We start from the raw sequence: 17,815 nt of genomic DNA on the forward strand, positions 1-17,815 counted from the left end.
GGTTGAATTTTAAAAATTCAAATTTAGACTGAATTTAAAAATTAATTATTAACTACTTAAGAAAATTTTCAGTATACAAAATTTTTCTTTAGCCAATTTTTTAATTTAAAAAAATTCTAATTCAGCAAAATTATTATAATTTAGCAAACTTTTCATTTAAGAGAATTTCAAGTGATTCGAATTTTTAAATGTCAAAATTTTTAATTTATTTAATTTTCAATTTGTTCGAATTTTTATTTGCATAAACTGTTATATTTAACGTATTTGACAGAATCGAGACAATCCTAAAAAATATCTTATTTTCATTTGCAAATGTCCCAACAAACATAACCTAAAAAAGATTTCAGCGCGAATTTTAAAATTTGTCCCTTCGACCAATTAAAATTTTTTAAATTTCTGATTGGAGGAATTTTAAATGTAAAATAACCTATGAAAATTAATTTAACACGATATTTAAAATTTCTCTAATCAGAAAATTTCAAAAAAAAAAATTGTAATTTGTCGAAGGGTTGAATTTTAAAAATCGCGCCGAAATCTTTTTTAGGTTATGTTTGTTAGGACATTTGCAAATGAAAATAAGATATTTTTAAGGATTCTCTCGATTCTGTCAAATACGTTAAATATATAACAGTTTATGCAAATGAAAATTCGAACAAATTGAAAATTAAATAAATTAAAAATTTTGACATTTAAAAATTCGAATCAATTGAAATTCTCTTAAACGAGAATTTTGCTAAATTTTATAATAATTCTGTTGAATTAGAATTTTTTTAAATTAAAAAATTGGCTAAAGAAAAATTTTGTATACTGAAAATTTTCTCAAGTAGTTAATAATTAATTTTTAAATTCAGTCTAAATTGAGTTTAATTAATTTTTAAAGTTTAAATAAATTCGCAATTGAAAAATTAATTATTATAATTCAGTTGATATGTAAATTTTGAATCAAATATTTTTGTTTTTTATTTTACATTTTTTTTGTTTACCGTACATATTTATTCTTGAATAAAAATTCCACTCTGTAATGATCAAAAAGATTTATATCGTTATCAATTTTTTTTTTTTTTTTTTTTATTAGTATCTCTGTTTTGATAGATGACATCTTTTGTAATTCAAATTTGAAAAATGAGTGAAAAACACGAAAAACTTGAGAAACTAGTTATTTAAATTTGTCAGTTATTCTTGTTTTTTTTTGTACAATGAAATCTTCCTCTTGTTTTTTTTTGTTCATTGAAGAGGTCAACATGAGAAGATTGCAAAAGTTCAATTTAGAAAAAAAAAGAAACTTGTACCATGATTTTTTAATACGTAAAGTTTTTTCTCTTCGTTACATTAATTTTCTTGTTTTTTTTAATTTTGGTATTTTATTTATTAATAATTTGTATTATTTCATTATTTTTATGTTATTATTTTATTATTGTTAATAAGGGGTCCATTCAAGTATTACGTAAGCATTTTCAAGGGTTTTGGACCCCCCCCCCCGAAATAATTATATTGTAATGGAAGAAATAAAGAATTTTTTTTAAAAAATTATGTAACAATTTTGTTTGGTAGTTCAAATAAAATTTTATTAGGTGTAAATTGTTTTTATATTAATGTACCAACATTTTTTTTTTTTTTTTTTGAACCAATTTAAAATTTAATTTGTATTTACATTTTATAAAGATTAAAAATATTTATCTCTAAATATATTTTTTCTGGTTGTAGATTTGTATCTATTTTTTTCATTTGAATACTATATTATTTTTAATTTTTTTTTTTTTTTGAAATTATTTAATTTAAATTTTTTTCAATATATGCGAATATTAATTGGTGTTAACCTTGATCTTCGAGAAAAATTTGGTACTTTTTTTTTCATTGATATTTGGAAGATGATTATGCCCTTGACCTTATGCTTAAATATATTATTTCATATAAAATATGCTTCGTCAGTTGATTTACAGGAAGTAAACAAAGGTTGATTTAAAATGTTAAAGTTACATCACTAACTTTACATCATACGCTTTTATATCAATCAATTTCTTTTCATGTACAGTGAATCGTTTTGTAATAATTGTCCTCCAATTTTGAGATTTTCTTATTTATTTATTTTTCATATATTACTCAGAAAAAAAATTATTTTTGAACCAAAATACATATTATAATTTATGACTAATTTTTTTTTTTAATATTATTTCAAAAATAAATATTTTTTTCTTTTCAAATTATATTTTGTAAAAAAAAATTCTTATATTTTTATGATCTCGCAGTAATTAGATTATTAGAATTCGAGTAAAATTTCAAATTATTGGTTAGAAATTTAAAAAAAAATTTTGTAAAAAAAATTCTTATATTTTTATGATCTCGCAGTAATTAGATTATTAAAATTCGAGTAAAATTTCAAATTATTGGTTAGAAATTAAAAAAAAAAAATTCGAGTGAAAATAAAACACGAAAAAATGAAAAGTTTTGATGGAAAAAAAATAATGAGAACTGCTTTGGAGAGTTGAATGAAAAATTGTGTCAAATAATTTAATAGTATAATTATATTATCATTAAAATTAAATTATAATTTTATTTTTCTCAATGAACTTTTTGACAAACTATTTTTTTTTTCATTTCATGTAAGTCACATCCGATTTTAATTAAGAGAATAATTATTGTTATTATATATTGTTCCTGTATATGAAATATTAATAACGTCAAAATATTTTTTTTATATATATATATATATATATATATATATATATATTGAAGTCATATAATGCGTCCATATATCGAAGGAATTTATAAGGTCGGCGGTCTGACGTTAGTTCAAAATGTGCTTTGCATAATTAATACTCAATTACACCATCGAGAGAGAACTTTATAATATACCTATATATTTTTCAAAAAAGGTACATGACAAAGTTGAACTTCTCTCTCGCGGCATTGAGAAATCCAACCTTCCTTTGCCAACGGTTTTGATGGACGATACATTAATTACTTATCTTTCTAGTCGCGTCCTGTCTGTGTGGTTTTACAGACGTCACATAAAGAAAAGAAGAAAAAAAAAAATTTACCAACTTTTTTTTTTCTTCTTCTAAATAGAATATATTTTATTTAAAATTTTTTATTATCCATCTCGAAACATTTGCTCAAAACTTGCATTGCTAAAAAACTAGAAAGGACAGTCTTCCATTTTTCTCTCGGAAAAGTCACGAAATTTTTTTTTCAATTTATTAAAATATACTTTTTTTTTTGTTATTGTTTTTTAATTTTATATTTTATATTTACTATTTTTTTTATTTTATTATTATTTTTTATTTCATTATTATTTTTTATTTTATTATTATTTTAATATTTTAATTTTATTTTATGCGATTTGGGAAAAAATTGGTTATAGAAATATTAAAAAAAAAATAAAAGGCCGCTTTAAAAGTAAGGGAAATAATTTTCTATAGAATAATTTACGTATGAAGAAGAAGTATTTAGAAAATAATAAAGAGGCGTTTTTTTTTAGTCTAAGTTTCTAATGATCAGTAATAAATGAAAAAGCCGTGAAAGAATCATCGAAAGTATACCTATATGTATAGAATTAGGTCATTGAAATTATATGGAAAGTGAGAGCATTATACAACAAATGTATTTCGTTCCTTTTTCTCTATGATCTTTATATATGCTTATTGTTTACGAAAAAAAAAATTACAATTTATTTGAGAAAAACCTCCAAAGAAATATTATGTAATAAATTTTTAAACAATTTTAACAAACAAAACTTACAAAACTAAAATTATAAAAAAATTTATAAAAAAGAAAAAGTAAAAAAAAGAAAATTTTAAATAAATTAATAATTAATTAATTAAATTGAAATTAGTAAATAATTAAATTGAAACTAGTAAATTATTTAATTGAAACTAGTAAATTATTTAATTGAAACTAGTAAACAATTAATTTAATTGAAACTAGTAAGTAATTAATTAAATTGAAATTAAAAAATAGTTAAAATTAAAATAATAAAATAATTATAATTCAAAATTTAAAACAAAAAAATTTTAATTTTAAAAATTTTAAATCGTATTAAAAATTTCCATGAATCAATAGTTCCAAAAAATCAATTTTCGAGGTAATTTCTCATAATTTTGTTTTCAATTTTTTTGGTAAATTAAATTTTCTTAACCTCGAGAGCAAGAGAGAGAGAGATAGAGAGTGGTTTAATTGTCAAGAAAATTTTTTTTAAGCTTGACCGAGGCATTGCTTCATTTTAATGATATGACCATGTTTATCATTAACATTTGTTCAATAATCCTGTCGTCCTTAGACCTGCGAGAAGGACTTTTATTTTATCTTTCCATATTCCCACCTCAGTGTCACTGGTCTCAATAAAATTTGTATATATATATATATATATATATATATAAAAAACATTTTATATAATTGTAAAAATATAGAAAAAAAAATTAATTATCATTTTTCACCTGTTTAAAAAAAATTATGCCCCAAGAGAGTTGTTATTTACTCAAGGATAAAAACATTAATAATTAGAAAAGATATATGGTATATACAATACACAGGAAATTATTATAATCATCTATATATGAGTAGAAATAATTTCTCGTGCTTTTTTTTTTTTTTTAATATTCTAGTTGACAGAAATACTTCACATTAATATAATAATGATCATTTTCAATCAATTTATTATTAATTTTAATTAATTTATTTATATTAGTAATTAATTAATTTTAATTAATAATTTAAATGATTAATTTTTGCAAATAAATTGTGTAATTTTTATTTATTTATGAATTATAAAAATTGTCTTCTTTTAATTTTCGTTTAGGAAATTTTTTTATCTAAAATTTAAGAAATTCCATATAATATTCTATATGAGTGAAAATAAAATCTCATTGAATTCTAGTTCATCATTGAGATTATTGCATAATTTTCATGCCACCTAAAGTTTTGTATCCCGTTTAGTGGCTTTTCCTTCTCTTGCGCGATTCAATAGAAATGTTATAAGAGTGAAAGTAGTAAAATTGACATTTACAATTAAATGGTATAAAAAAGCCTCACAGTTCCTCAATCCAAAAGGGAAAAAAAAAAAAAATTCCCTTATCATGTTACATCCGTCTAAATTTTATAAAAAATAAATATCTAATTTTTACCATCATATTTTTTTAAATTCCAAAAAAAAGATATTGAAAATAATATATATTTTTGAATATTAGAAAATAATCTTCATTTTTGAACAATTTTTAATATTTCACTGTTTCAGTAAAATTTCAAACTGAAATTCAGTTATATTTTCTCATCAATGGAAATTATTTTACTGATTTTTTAATCAATAGTCAAATCTGTTTTATCAACATTTTTGTAAAATAGATTTAATTCTGTTTTATCAACAATTGGTAAAACAGATTTGATTCTGTTTTATAAACAATTGGTAAAACAGATTTGATTCTGTTTTATCGACAATCGGTAAAATAGATTGTTTAGATCACAGTTTTAGTTTTCAGTGAAGTATAACTGAATTTCAGTCTTGAAAATGGTTTGAAATCAAAACTTTTGTTTTTATTTTGCATGTAAAAATTTAAAATCATAAAAAAATCATTTATATACAGTTTATATTAGTGTCCAAGTCTGGCAATGAGTATTGAGTAAATCTTTTTTTTATTTTTTTTATAAATAAAATCTGCTCTTAACCAAGGAAACCGTGTTTTTTTTAATTACAAGAGTCAAGTGACCATCAGGGTCTTATGTTAGTGGAGCAAGTTATACAAGTAAAATGAGTCCATGACGGTGAAAGGCCCTGCTTTTCCATAATGTTTAAATTTATAATAATAATAATAAAATAATATGAATAAATAATAATATAAACAGTTACAATTCTAATTGTGAGTCGAATAAAATTTTTCAAAAAAAAAATTTTATTTTCTATTTTTAAATTTAATTAGAAAAATTAAAATTATTTCTGTAATGTAATTTTTATTTCATTATATTAAAGTTATAAAATTTTTATCTTTATACATATATTACATTTTGCAAATTTTTAACTTTATCATATTATGAAACTTTATTATTAAAATAATATTTATTATTTATAACAAAAATTCTACGGTGTAATATTCTCGTAATACAAATAATAATCAGAACTGGAATTATACTAAGAAATCCAGGTGTATAATTGCATAATATTTAAATATTTCGAAAAAATATTTATATATTACCAAATATATATATATATATATATATGTGATATAATAATTATGAAAAATATTTTTTAACATTTCTTTGGAAAAATATTTTTCAATATAAGTAATTAAAAAAAAAAAAAAAAACATTACCATTTTTGCACATAAAATATTTTAATTCATTAAAAATCGTCAAGCAATTATTATTTTTAAAAAAAAAAAAGTTTTAAAAAGCTAAAGGAAGCTCTTTTTGAATTTATTTTAAAATTATTTACCAAAATAATTATTTATTTAAATAATAAATAAATTCTTTTTTTTGCAATTTAATTATATTTTTGTATAATTTTTATTGTTAATTAATTATATTTTTTTAAAATTTTTATTGAATAATTTGATATTAGAATATTAAAAAAATATATATAGGAAAAGAAGTAATGAAATAAATTTCGTTCGTTTCCGGAAAAATCGGATATTAAAATAATAGATAAAAAGAAAGTGAAAAACTGCAATCATAATTGTAATATAATATTATAAACTAAATCTTAGTTAATGTCGTTTTCCTTCCGCTTGCGTGAGCAAAATCCATTGAAAGAATAGGTTTTATTATTATGACTGAATAAAATACATTTAATCAAGGTCTACTGCGCTTGCAAATAAATATGCTATGAGTTTCGACTAAAGGTGTTGAGTGAATCTTTTTTTTTTTTTCCTTTTTTTCATCAGTATAATTCTTATATATATTTATACGTAGAGAAAGTAAAAAATACGGAAGTAAAGTGATTAAATTTATACTTTGAAGAGGAAGGGCCAATGTCGCGACATTGACGTCTAACGAGAGAACATAAAAATTTTTTTTTTAATAATTATTATTACTTAATGAACAAAAAGAATTTTTTTTAAATTTAGTTTTATTATTTGATGAAATAACACAAAAAAAAAATTATTTGATTCGAATAGGTTGGTTATTATTAAATAAATATTTATTTGGACCAAATAATTTTTATTTGAATTACATAGAACTTTATTCGAATCAATAAAATTTTTTATTTAAAATAAATACACCTTTTAATTGACAATATTTATTTGATATTCATAATAGTCAAGTATAACCGATTATAAATAATTTTTTTAGTGCAATTTTGTTATTTCATCAAAATAATTTAAAAATATCGAGAAAAAAATTGATTATATATAATTTATTTTATTGTTATTTTTTTTTCTTTAAGTGTCTCTCTGATTAATTTAAATTAAATTATATTTAAATAATAACAACTTGGAGTGATCGATATCTTCTTTGTTATTATTTAAAATAAGATCGAATGATAAATTTTTAATTCATATATTTAAATTATTTAATATTCGTTATAATTTACAAAGATGTGAAATAAATATTTATAACCTATTAAATTTCAATATATCTTAATGTCAGAGGAAAAAAAAAATTCTGACTTGCTGTCCTTGTGATTTCGAGAGTGTGTATGATGGTTCAGAATTTTATTTTGAAACTTTAAAAGTTTTACACACACATATATATGTAGTCTTTTTGTTCTAAAGAAGACTTCTTCTTTGACGCATTTATTGACTCTAACGTGTGCAACCTTGGCATTGAGAAGTCTTAATGTGATTTTTTTTTTGATTTTTTTTATAAATTAAACACATCCAGTTCGCCGAACTATTTATTATATTTTGTTTTCACGTAAACTAAAAGTTGAATCACTGGCGTTTTTTTTCTAATTATTTGTTTATTAATTTTTTATATTATTATAAATTATTATCTTTCTTTGTTATTATTATTATTATTATTATTATTATTATTATTATTATTATTATTATTATTATTATTATTATTATTATTATTATTATTATTATTATTATTATTATTTAAAAATTATAATTATTATTATTGTTCTTTTTTTTACTTATTTTTATTTATTCTTATTTATTTTTCTTTTTGCTAATTTATTTTTTTTATCAAAAATATTTTTCATGAAAATAGTTTGATATGAAAAATTGCATGAAAAATCAAAATCTTTCAATGTGATTATATATTATATTCAATTTTGTATTAAAATTTAAATACTATGCTAAAGTTTGCATCTTAAATTGCAAAATCTTAAATGCACGCAATCTTGTCCATTTTAAAAGTAACATGAATTCTAGTCATTGCTCCATGGCAAAACATTTGTTAATAGCATAACGCAAAAACCATTTATAAAAATTGTGTCAAGTGCGTAAATTTTTAAACAGTAATGTGTGAAAAAAAATAATATACAAGTACATTCTATTTTATATTATATAACAAAAAATGGTACATTAATTAATTTTTAAATTAATTAATTTTAAAGCCTCGATACAAATTTTAATAAAATATTAGTTAAATTTTTATATTCACTCTTTAAATCTGAATTAGTAAAAAAAATTTAACTAATTTAAATTAGTAAAATTTAAATAATTTGAATTAGTAAAAATTTTTAACTAATTTAAATTAGTAAAATTTAAATAATTTGAATTAGTAAAAATTTTTAACTAATTTAAATTAGTAAAATTTAAATAATTTGAATTAGTAAAAATTTTTAACTAATTTAAATTAGTAAAATTTAAATAATTTGAATTAGTAAAATTTAATTAATAATAAAAACTTTTTTTTTAGTAAAAAATTTAACTAATCAATACTAAACGTAAAAATCGTTAACAATTGAATTAGTAAAATTTAACTAATTTAAAAGCAAAAAGTATTCATAGTTAAAATTTTTACTACTTAAAATTTAGAGAGTAAATAAAAATGCATTAAAGTGAACGATATTTTTTGCACAAAAAAAAAAATATATTCTCGATAAGAAGATGCAGAGAAACAATTTTGCTTATATGGCATCTAATGACTTTTTTTCTACAAAAAAAATAAATAACCCGTTATGCAAATTATGTCCAAACACTAAATTTTATTCTGAAGTCCAACTTCAAAAGCCTTGAAATAACAAAAATAAAAAAAAATAAAAAAAAAAAAAAACGAGAGTAAAAACCATTTTTTGTTCAATGACATTTTGATTTTATATATATTTGAAAAAAAAAACCTGTAAAGGTGAGAAAGAAAAATAAATTTTTATTATTATTTAAAAATTATTTTTTTATTTATTTTTAATTATTTATTTATTTTTGTTTTTTAATTTCTAATGATAATTATTAATAAATATTAATAATTTCAGGGGCAGCAGTGGCATTTGGACTTCTTTTAGTTATAATTGCGGCAATATTGGCGTCACTATTTCCAAATTTGATAAATTTAATAATAAATAAACAAGTCTCATTAAAAGAGGGAAATAAATCATTTGATTGGTGGAGAGCGCCACCAGTTACACCAGAAATGCATGTTTATATTTATAATGTAACAAATGCCGATGAATTCCTTAATAATGGCGATAAGCCAATATTACAAGAAATTGGTCCATACGTTTATTTGCAAACATGGGAGAAAGTTGAACTTCAATTCAATGGAAACGATACAATCAGTTATAAACCGAAGAAGGAATATATCTTCTCACCGGTGAGTCATTTTTTTTTTTTATTATTATTATTTTTTATTTTGCATATTTGTCATTCGATTCACGAAACTCATACTGTATGACGAACTTCTCTATACAAATGTGTATAATGTGACGAGAATAATTAGGAATAGTTAATCATTATTTTATATATATACATTTTTATGACAGTCCTTTGCTTCTTTGCATAATAATTTTCAGAAAATTGATTATTCAGTGTAGAAATATGTTATGTTCATAAAAAAAAAGATGGTATAATAATGTGATTCAGATTTGATTCTGAAAATTTAAATGACTTTACCGTTAAATAATTTGCCGTTAATAGTTTTGTAATTTTTCTTTTTTTTTTGTTATTTTATAAGAAATTTTATAATATATTTGAAGAATTCTTTGAAGAATTGATTCATTGTCAAATAATAATTTGTCATTCATGTTTATGCTTCGTTGAATCTTGTAAGTCGACTTCTCGTGATATGATATAGAAGCCGGTTCAGAATCGTTATTATAATATTCTCTTCCTAGTTACCTGTGTTCGCATTCTGTGACTTAATAAACTTACGTGCACACATTATTGCTTGTATAACTTTTGTAATCATTTTTCAGTAATAGCAAAAACGTAATTTTGTTCTTTTGAGGTTGCGAAAAATGGTTATAAATTATGCAATACACTTGTCGAAATAGAAGCAAGATCGATGACGTTTTTTTTTGTTTGTTTTCTTATTTCTTTGTTTACAGTTTCGATTTTCGAATTCAAAATCTTCTGTTCTGATTTTAAGTCTCGATTTTAGAATCAGAATCAAAACTGTGTTAGATTTTAGAATCAAAATCAGAACTGCATACAAATATTTGATTTGGGTTTCAGAATCAGAATCAGAATTGTATACAGATATTTGATTTGGGTTTTAGAATGACAATCAGAATCAGAATTGTATACAGATATTTGATTTCGGTTTCAGAATCAAAATCAGAATCGAAATTGTATACAGATATTTGATTTGGGTTTCAGAATCAAAATCAGAATCAAAATTGTATACAGATATTTGATTTGGGTTTAAGAATCAAAATTAAATTTTTGCAAATATTTAATTTGGGTTTTAGAATCAAAATCAGAATTAGGACTGGAATTGTATACAGATATTTGATGTAGGATTCAGAATCAAAATCAGAATTGTATACATATATTTGATTTGGGTTTCAGAATCAAAATCAGAATCAAAATTGTATACAGATATTTGATTTGGGTTTCAGAATCAAAATCAGAATTGTATACAGATATTTGATTTCGGTTTCAGAATCAAAATCAGAATCAAAATTGTATACAGATATTTGATTTGGGTTTCAGAATCAAAATCAGAATTGTATACAGATATTTGATTTCGGTTTCAGAATCAAAATCAGAATTGTATACAGATATTTGATGTAGGATTCAGAATCAAAATCAGAATTGTATACATATATTTGATTTGGGTTTCAGAATCAAAATCAGAATCAAAATTGTATAGAGATATTTGATTTGGGTTTCAGAATCAAAATCAGAATTGTATACAGATATTTGATTTCGGTTTCAGAATCAAAATCAGAATTGTATACAGATATTTGATTTAGGTTTTAGAATGAAAATCAGAATCAGAATTGTATACAGATATTTGATTTCGGTTTCAGAATCAAAATCAGAATCAAAATTGTATACAGATATTTGATTTGGGTTTAAGAATCAAAATTAAATTTTTGCAAATATTTAATTTGGGTTTTAGAATCAAAATCAGAATTAGAACTGGAATTGTATACAGATATTTGATGTAGGATTCAGAATCAAAATCAGAATTGTATACATATATTTGATTTGGGTTCCAGAATCAAAATCAGAATTGTATACAGATATTTGATTTGGGTTTTAGAATCAAAATCAGAATTGTATACAGATATTTGATTTGGGTTTCAAAATCAAAATTAGAATCAAAATCAGAATTCGAATTGTATACAGATATTTGAATTGGGATTTAGAATCAAAATCAGAATTGTATACAAATATTTGATTTGGGTTTCAAAATCAAAATCAGAATCGAGAATTCGAATTGTATACAGATATTTGATTTGGGTTACAGAATCAAAATGAGAATCAGAAATGTATACAAAGATTTGATTTGGGTTTTAGAATTAGAATCAAATTTGTGCAAATATATAATTTGGGTTTTAGAATCAAAATCAGAATCAGAATTGTATACAGATATTTAATTTGGGTTTCAGAATCAAAATCAGAATCAGAACTGTATACAAATATTTGATTTGAGTTTTAGAATCAAAATCCGTATCAGAACTGTATACATATATTTGATTGGTGTTTCAAAATCATAATGAAATTTGTACAAATATTTAATTTGTGTTACAGATTCAAAATCAAATCTGTACAAGCATTTGAATTGGGTTTCAAAATCAGAATTAAAATTGTTTCGGAATTAGAATAAAAACTATATGTAAAAATATTTTATTTCAGTTTTAGAATCAAAATCAAAACCGTACGAATATTTGATTTGGGTTACAGAATCAAAATCAGAATCAGAACTATATATACAAATTGGGTTTCGGAATCAGAATGAAAACTGTTTTGCCTTTCAGAATCAAAACAGTAATTAAATCATTTTATCGTAATTAACAGAAAAAAAATTAATTTACAGGAATTATCAGTGGGATTAGAGGATGATTTGGTGGTTGTGCCAAATGTACCAATGTTATCAGCCACAACACAATCGAAACACGCGGCACGATTTCTTCGATTGGCAATGGCATCAATTTTGGATATTTTAAAAATTAAACCATTCGTTGAGGTATCAGTTGGTCAACTTCTTTGGGGTTATGAAGATCCTCTATTAAAATTAGCCAAAGATGTTGTGCCAAAAGAACAAAAATTGCCATACGATCAATTTGGTTTACTTTATGGTAAAAATGGTACATCACCTGATAATTATACAATTTTCACTGGTCAATCTGATATCACAAAATATGGAATGTTAGAAAAATGGAATGGAAAATTAAATTTAGGTCATTGGAAAACTGATGAATGTGATAGTGTTATGGGAACTGATGGTAGCATTTTCCCACCTCATATTACCAAAAATACAGTGCTCAAAGTATTTGACAAGGATCTCTGTAGAGCATTGCCTCTTGTATTTCAGGTGAATTTTTATTTTTAATTATTAATAATTTTATTTTTCTTTTCGAAAAATTAAGAATTGCAATATAAAAAATATACAACAAAAAAATGTTGGTATATACAATTAAGAAGAAAAATTGAATAATTTTGATATTGAATATGAATTTAATAAAAATTGTTAAATTATTTAAATTTTTCACTAGTTTACAAAAAAAAAAGAAATATGTTTAAATAATTGCCGAGGGGGGGTTTTTTTGTCTTAGCGAATTTATCAAACAGAAAAAAAAACTCTACAACATTGTTTCTTTTTAAAAAAAAATTTGAAAAAATAAAGTCAGTTTTTTCCGCATTAACGTCATATATTATAATTGGAATTATTTTTAAATATATATTATTTTAGCAATTAAAACGTCTTTTTTTTCCTCATTAAATATGTAAACACTTAAAATAACAAGACATGAAAAAGCATTTATTCTCATGAAAAATGCTTAATATCTCAAAGTTCAAAAGTATTCTTTAACAAAAAAAAAAAAAATATATATATATAAATTTTCCAAGAAAATATTTTTCGCATAATTATTAATTTTTTAATTTATTTTTTTTATTTAAAATGTTTAAGTTAAAAATTTAATTCATTAAATATGGAGTTCATTCACAATTATAATAATATTTCTTTAATATAGTTTCTTTTTCACTTTTTTTCAAGTGGATTAATTTCTTTATAGCATAATAATTAAAAAACTTAGAGAAAGTTTTATATTTAAAAATATATGAATAACGGCATATTATATTTAAAAGAAAAAAAAACATTTAAAAATTGTCTTATTGTGGTGAAAATGACAGTTTGTAAATTACAAAGTGCCTTATAACCACAACAAGGACACGTAAACACGATCCACAATTACCACATGGCGTTTAAGATCAAATCTTTACTGAAACGCGAAATAAAAATTAAAAAAAAATAAAATAAAAATTTTTTATTATAATTGTAATAATAATAAATAAAAAGTATGATTTTGTTTCTTTTCTTTTTTTTAATATAAATAAATAAAATAAATTTTTGATATTTTTTTAGAAAATATTTATTTTTATTATTATTATTATTATTACTATTTTTATTTTTTTTTTTTATTTATTAACAAAACGTTAATATAAAAAGACAAGTGGCAATTATTCAAACGCTTCCATAAAAATTGCAATAAAATTAAGAAATTAATGGGAGAGAAGAAAAAGAAGAAGTTTCTAGGGTTCAAAATCTTGAACTTTAGCTATACATATTCCTCAAGTATTAATTATACGCGCATTGATATTGCGGAAACAATAATAATGATTTTTATTGCATTTTTATTGGAACCGTAAAAATTAATGTAGAGGGAAGGGGAAAGATTTATTAGTCTGACAAAATTCCATTTCCTGATTATTATCACTTTTATATACAATATATATATATTGAAAATTGCAAATCAAGATTAAATTCATATATAAATGAATTATGCTAATTTTTTTCTTTTTGAAAAAGAAGCTTACCAAGATTACAAATTATAAATCTTCATATTTTATTCATGATTGTTATTTATAAAATTTTTATTTTTAGATATACTCTCTTTACATTGGAGGAGGTTTTTTTTTTCGAGATCTTTTTTGTTTTTATTTTTTGTGCAATGATAATAATTAAATTTATTTATAAAAAATAATAACAAAAAAATTACAATTATAAATAAATAATTAATAATAATAATAATAATAATATTTATTTATGAAATCAATTTTGTAAATTTTTTTTTTTTGTGAGAATATTTTCTTATTTTTTTATTTTAGTTGGGATTTTTTCAGGTACATACATATATAAATAAAATGGAATGTCATTTTAATGTTAAATTTTTTTTCTAATTTTTTTTTTTTTTTTTTCTTCGCAGAAAGAAGTAATTACTTCTGGAGGAATTCCTGGATACAGGTTCACACCGCCCAAAGATGTCTTCGCATCCGCTGAAAGAATGGAATCGAATAAATGTTTTTGTCCAGCTGGTCCACCCTGTGCTCCTGAAGGAACTTTCAATGTCTCACTATGTCAATACGAATCACCTGTTCTTCTCAGTTTTCCACATTTTTATCTTGGTAATTATAATAATTCTTTTATACTTCTTTTAATTAGTTTCATTAACCATAAAAAAAATAATAATTATTTATTTGAACTATAATTAATAAAAAAAATAAAAAAATAAATTATTATTATTTATTATTATTAATGTTATTTAAAAAATATTAATAATAAATAATAATAATTAGTTATGACTATTTATTATTGATTTTATTATTATTATTATTAATTGTTTTGTTATCCTTAGTATTTTTTTGTTGATAAATTTTGTCTCCAATTATTTTTTTTTAAATTTAATTTTAATTGAAATATTATTTAAATTCGTATTTTTTTTTTATTAATGATTATTTTTCCTGATTTATTTCTTCGGAAACGGAAGTATAACATTTGAAATATTATTTTCCCTCTGTAAAAATAAAAAAATCAGTACCTAAGGATGTCATTTAAATGAGTGATTAAAAAAAATTGATACTTTTTGTAATTTTTTTTTATTTTTTTTTGTCCAAGGGAGGAGTCACTGATGTGAATAAAGCACATTATACGGAATCGCGTGTGTATCTGAAGCGGAAATTGCAGCTCGTAGACGCGTAAAATTATCTCGCGTATATACACACATATATATATATATGACTTTCGTAATCTATGTGCATTTCCGATTTCACAAAATCCCCCCCCCCCTCTATCACCATTAACCCCACCCCCCCCCAAAAAAAGTGGCTTTATAATTTACAATTATTCTCTCCCAAAGACCTATTTTTTTTAACAAACAATCATGACACGTGAGAGAACGCAAACTGATAGTCACACGAGTATTCGTCTTTTGTGATGAGAAATTTTTTCTCATATATATATATATATATATATAATGAAGATTTTAATAAATTTTCCCTTTTATTATAGTATATAAAGACACTTTTTTTTTTCTTACACTTTTGTGCTAATAATTCAATTAATTACATAATACATAAACTATATTATTTCTATAGTATGTAAATATTAGTTTTTTAATATATTTTTTTATTTTTTCTATATATACATTCATTATTTTTATTTATTTTTAAATAGAAATTATGATTAATTTAATTTAATTTTTTAAAAATTTAACAATAATAATCAAAATTCCATTTATTATTATAATTAAATTAATTTACTAAATAAAAAAATAAAATAAATAAAAATCGAAGAAATCAATTGAATAAAAAAAAAACAACAATTTCATGCAAAAAAAGAAAAAAAAAAAGAAAACAGAAGCATAAACATTTTGCAATTTTTTCTTTTGAATATGACTTTTGTTTGCTAAAAAAAAAGAAAAGAAAAAAAAAGAAAACAAAGTGGAACGTCAATGTTAATATGCCCGCACTGTCAACTTGTGACAAAAGAAAAACTGGAACATCTTACTGAAATAATTCTTATGAGATTCATGTTTAAAACATTAAGTACATCTGAGATTTTAGAAAGTTATTTTTTTTTTATCTCTTTCTAGTGACGGGAGGGGGGAATTTCCTTGTAATAACGTGACTTTCGTAATTTGTTCGCATATGAGAAATATATAATTCTCTTCATATATATATATATATATATACATATGTGAACAAATCAACCTCTCTCAATTTGCATCTCTCTTAATAAAACACATTATTCCAAAAACACAATGAATTATTCAAATAATTTTTCGAATTTTTTCCCCCTTATATATTTGAAATTTTAAGTATGTGAAATAATAAAATAATAACAATTATATAATAATATTAATAATAATAATAATAATAATAATAATAATAATAATAATAATAATAATAATAATAATAATAATAATAATAATAATAATAATAATAATAATATTAATAATAATAAAAATAATAATTAATAGTAATTATATGATAATAAAATGCTTGGTCTGTCCTTATGTCCTAACTTGAAGTTGGCCTTTTCTGATTTCACGTGCTTTTTTGAATAGTAATCTTATGACGTGTCAAATTTTGACAATTCTTTTTCTCATTTTTCCCAAATTTGTATAATTGTATTTCCAAATTTCGAAATAAGTTTCTTTAAAATTCCAAATTCGAAAATTCAATTCTTCTTTAAAATTCCAAATTCGAAAATTCAATTCACGAAGCTTAAGTACACAACGTTTACCAACGAAATTTTTTTTAAACTTGTATATTGATTCAAAAATTGTATAAAAATACAAAAAATTTATGATGAGAAAAAAGATGCGCCAGGAAATTTCGTACAAGATAGTAATTTAAAAAAAAATTTATTTTTAAAAATTAATTTTTAAGGTACCAGGGGCCAACGAATACCTATTAAATATTAATTATAAAAACACAGGCCTCGAATCAACTTAAAGACAGAAAAAGTCGTTTTAGTCGATTTATATTCCAAAAAAAAGTGGATTTGTTTTTTATTTTAACAAAAATATTTTACAGATTTTTAAATAAAATTTTTTTTTTTTAATAATAATCCTTTTCGAAGGGTTAAAGTTGAAATTTTTAGAAATAGTTAAATTTCAAAAGATATTGTTAATTTTCAAACAATTATTAAATTTTACAGCACTAAAAATTATCAAACAATTTTTGGAAAACATTTTTTAAATTTAATTGAATTTTCAAAGATTTAAAATTGAGATTTTTGAAATTAATTGAAACTTTAAGTGATTTTTAATTAAAATTTTAGATGATTTCACTAAAAATTTATTAGAAAATGCGGACAAAATACAATAATTTGAAAATTATTTTTAATTGAAAAATGGTTTTAGATAGTTGAAATTTCAAAGAATATTATTAAAATAGTTAAAAATAATTGAATTTCCTTAGAGTTATAATTGAAATTATTAAATTTAAAAAAAAAAAATTTCGATGGAAAATTTTAGAAATAATTA

At 21.3% G+C, this 17,815-nt stretch overlaps 1 protein-coding gene across 1 annotated transcript in view; it reads left to right on the top strand.

Moving 5' to 3' along the window:
• The window catches only part of LOC127288558 (scavenger receptor class B member 1), a 38,573-nt gene that overhangs the window by 16,125 nt on the left and 4,633 nt on the right, over positions 1–17,815 (top strand). Inside the window, exons 3-5 of the mRNA XM_051316077.1 lie at positions 9,350–9,687; positions 12,361–12,858; positions 14,753–14,951. Of these exons, the coding sequence (XP_051172034.1) occupies positions 9,350–9,687; positions 12,361–12,858; positions 14,753–14,951 (1,035 nt within the window). The remainder of the gene's footprint in view (positions 1–9,349; positions 9,688–12,360; positions 12,859–14,752; positions 14,952–17,815) is intronic.

Source organism: Leptopilina boulardi, unplaced genomic scaffold, assembly GCF_019393585.1.
Source record: "Leptopilina boulardi isolate dan_hultmark-lab unplaced genomic scaffold, ZJU_Lbou_2.1 LbouV2_392, whole genome shotgun sequence".
Taxonomy (NCBI): domain Eukaryota; kingdom Metazoa; phylum Arthropoda; class Insecta; order Hymenoptera; family Figitidae; genus Leptopilina; species Leptopilina boulardi.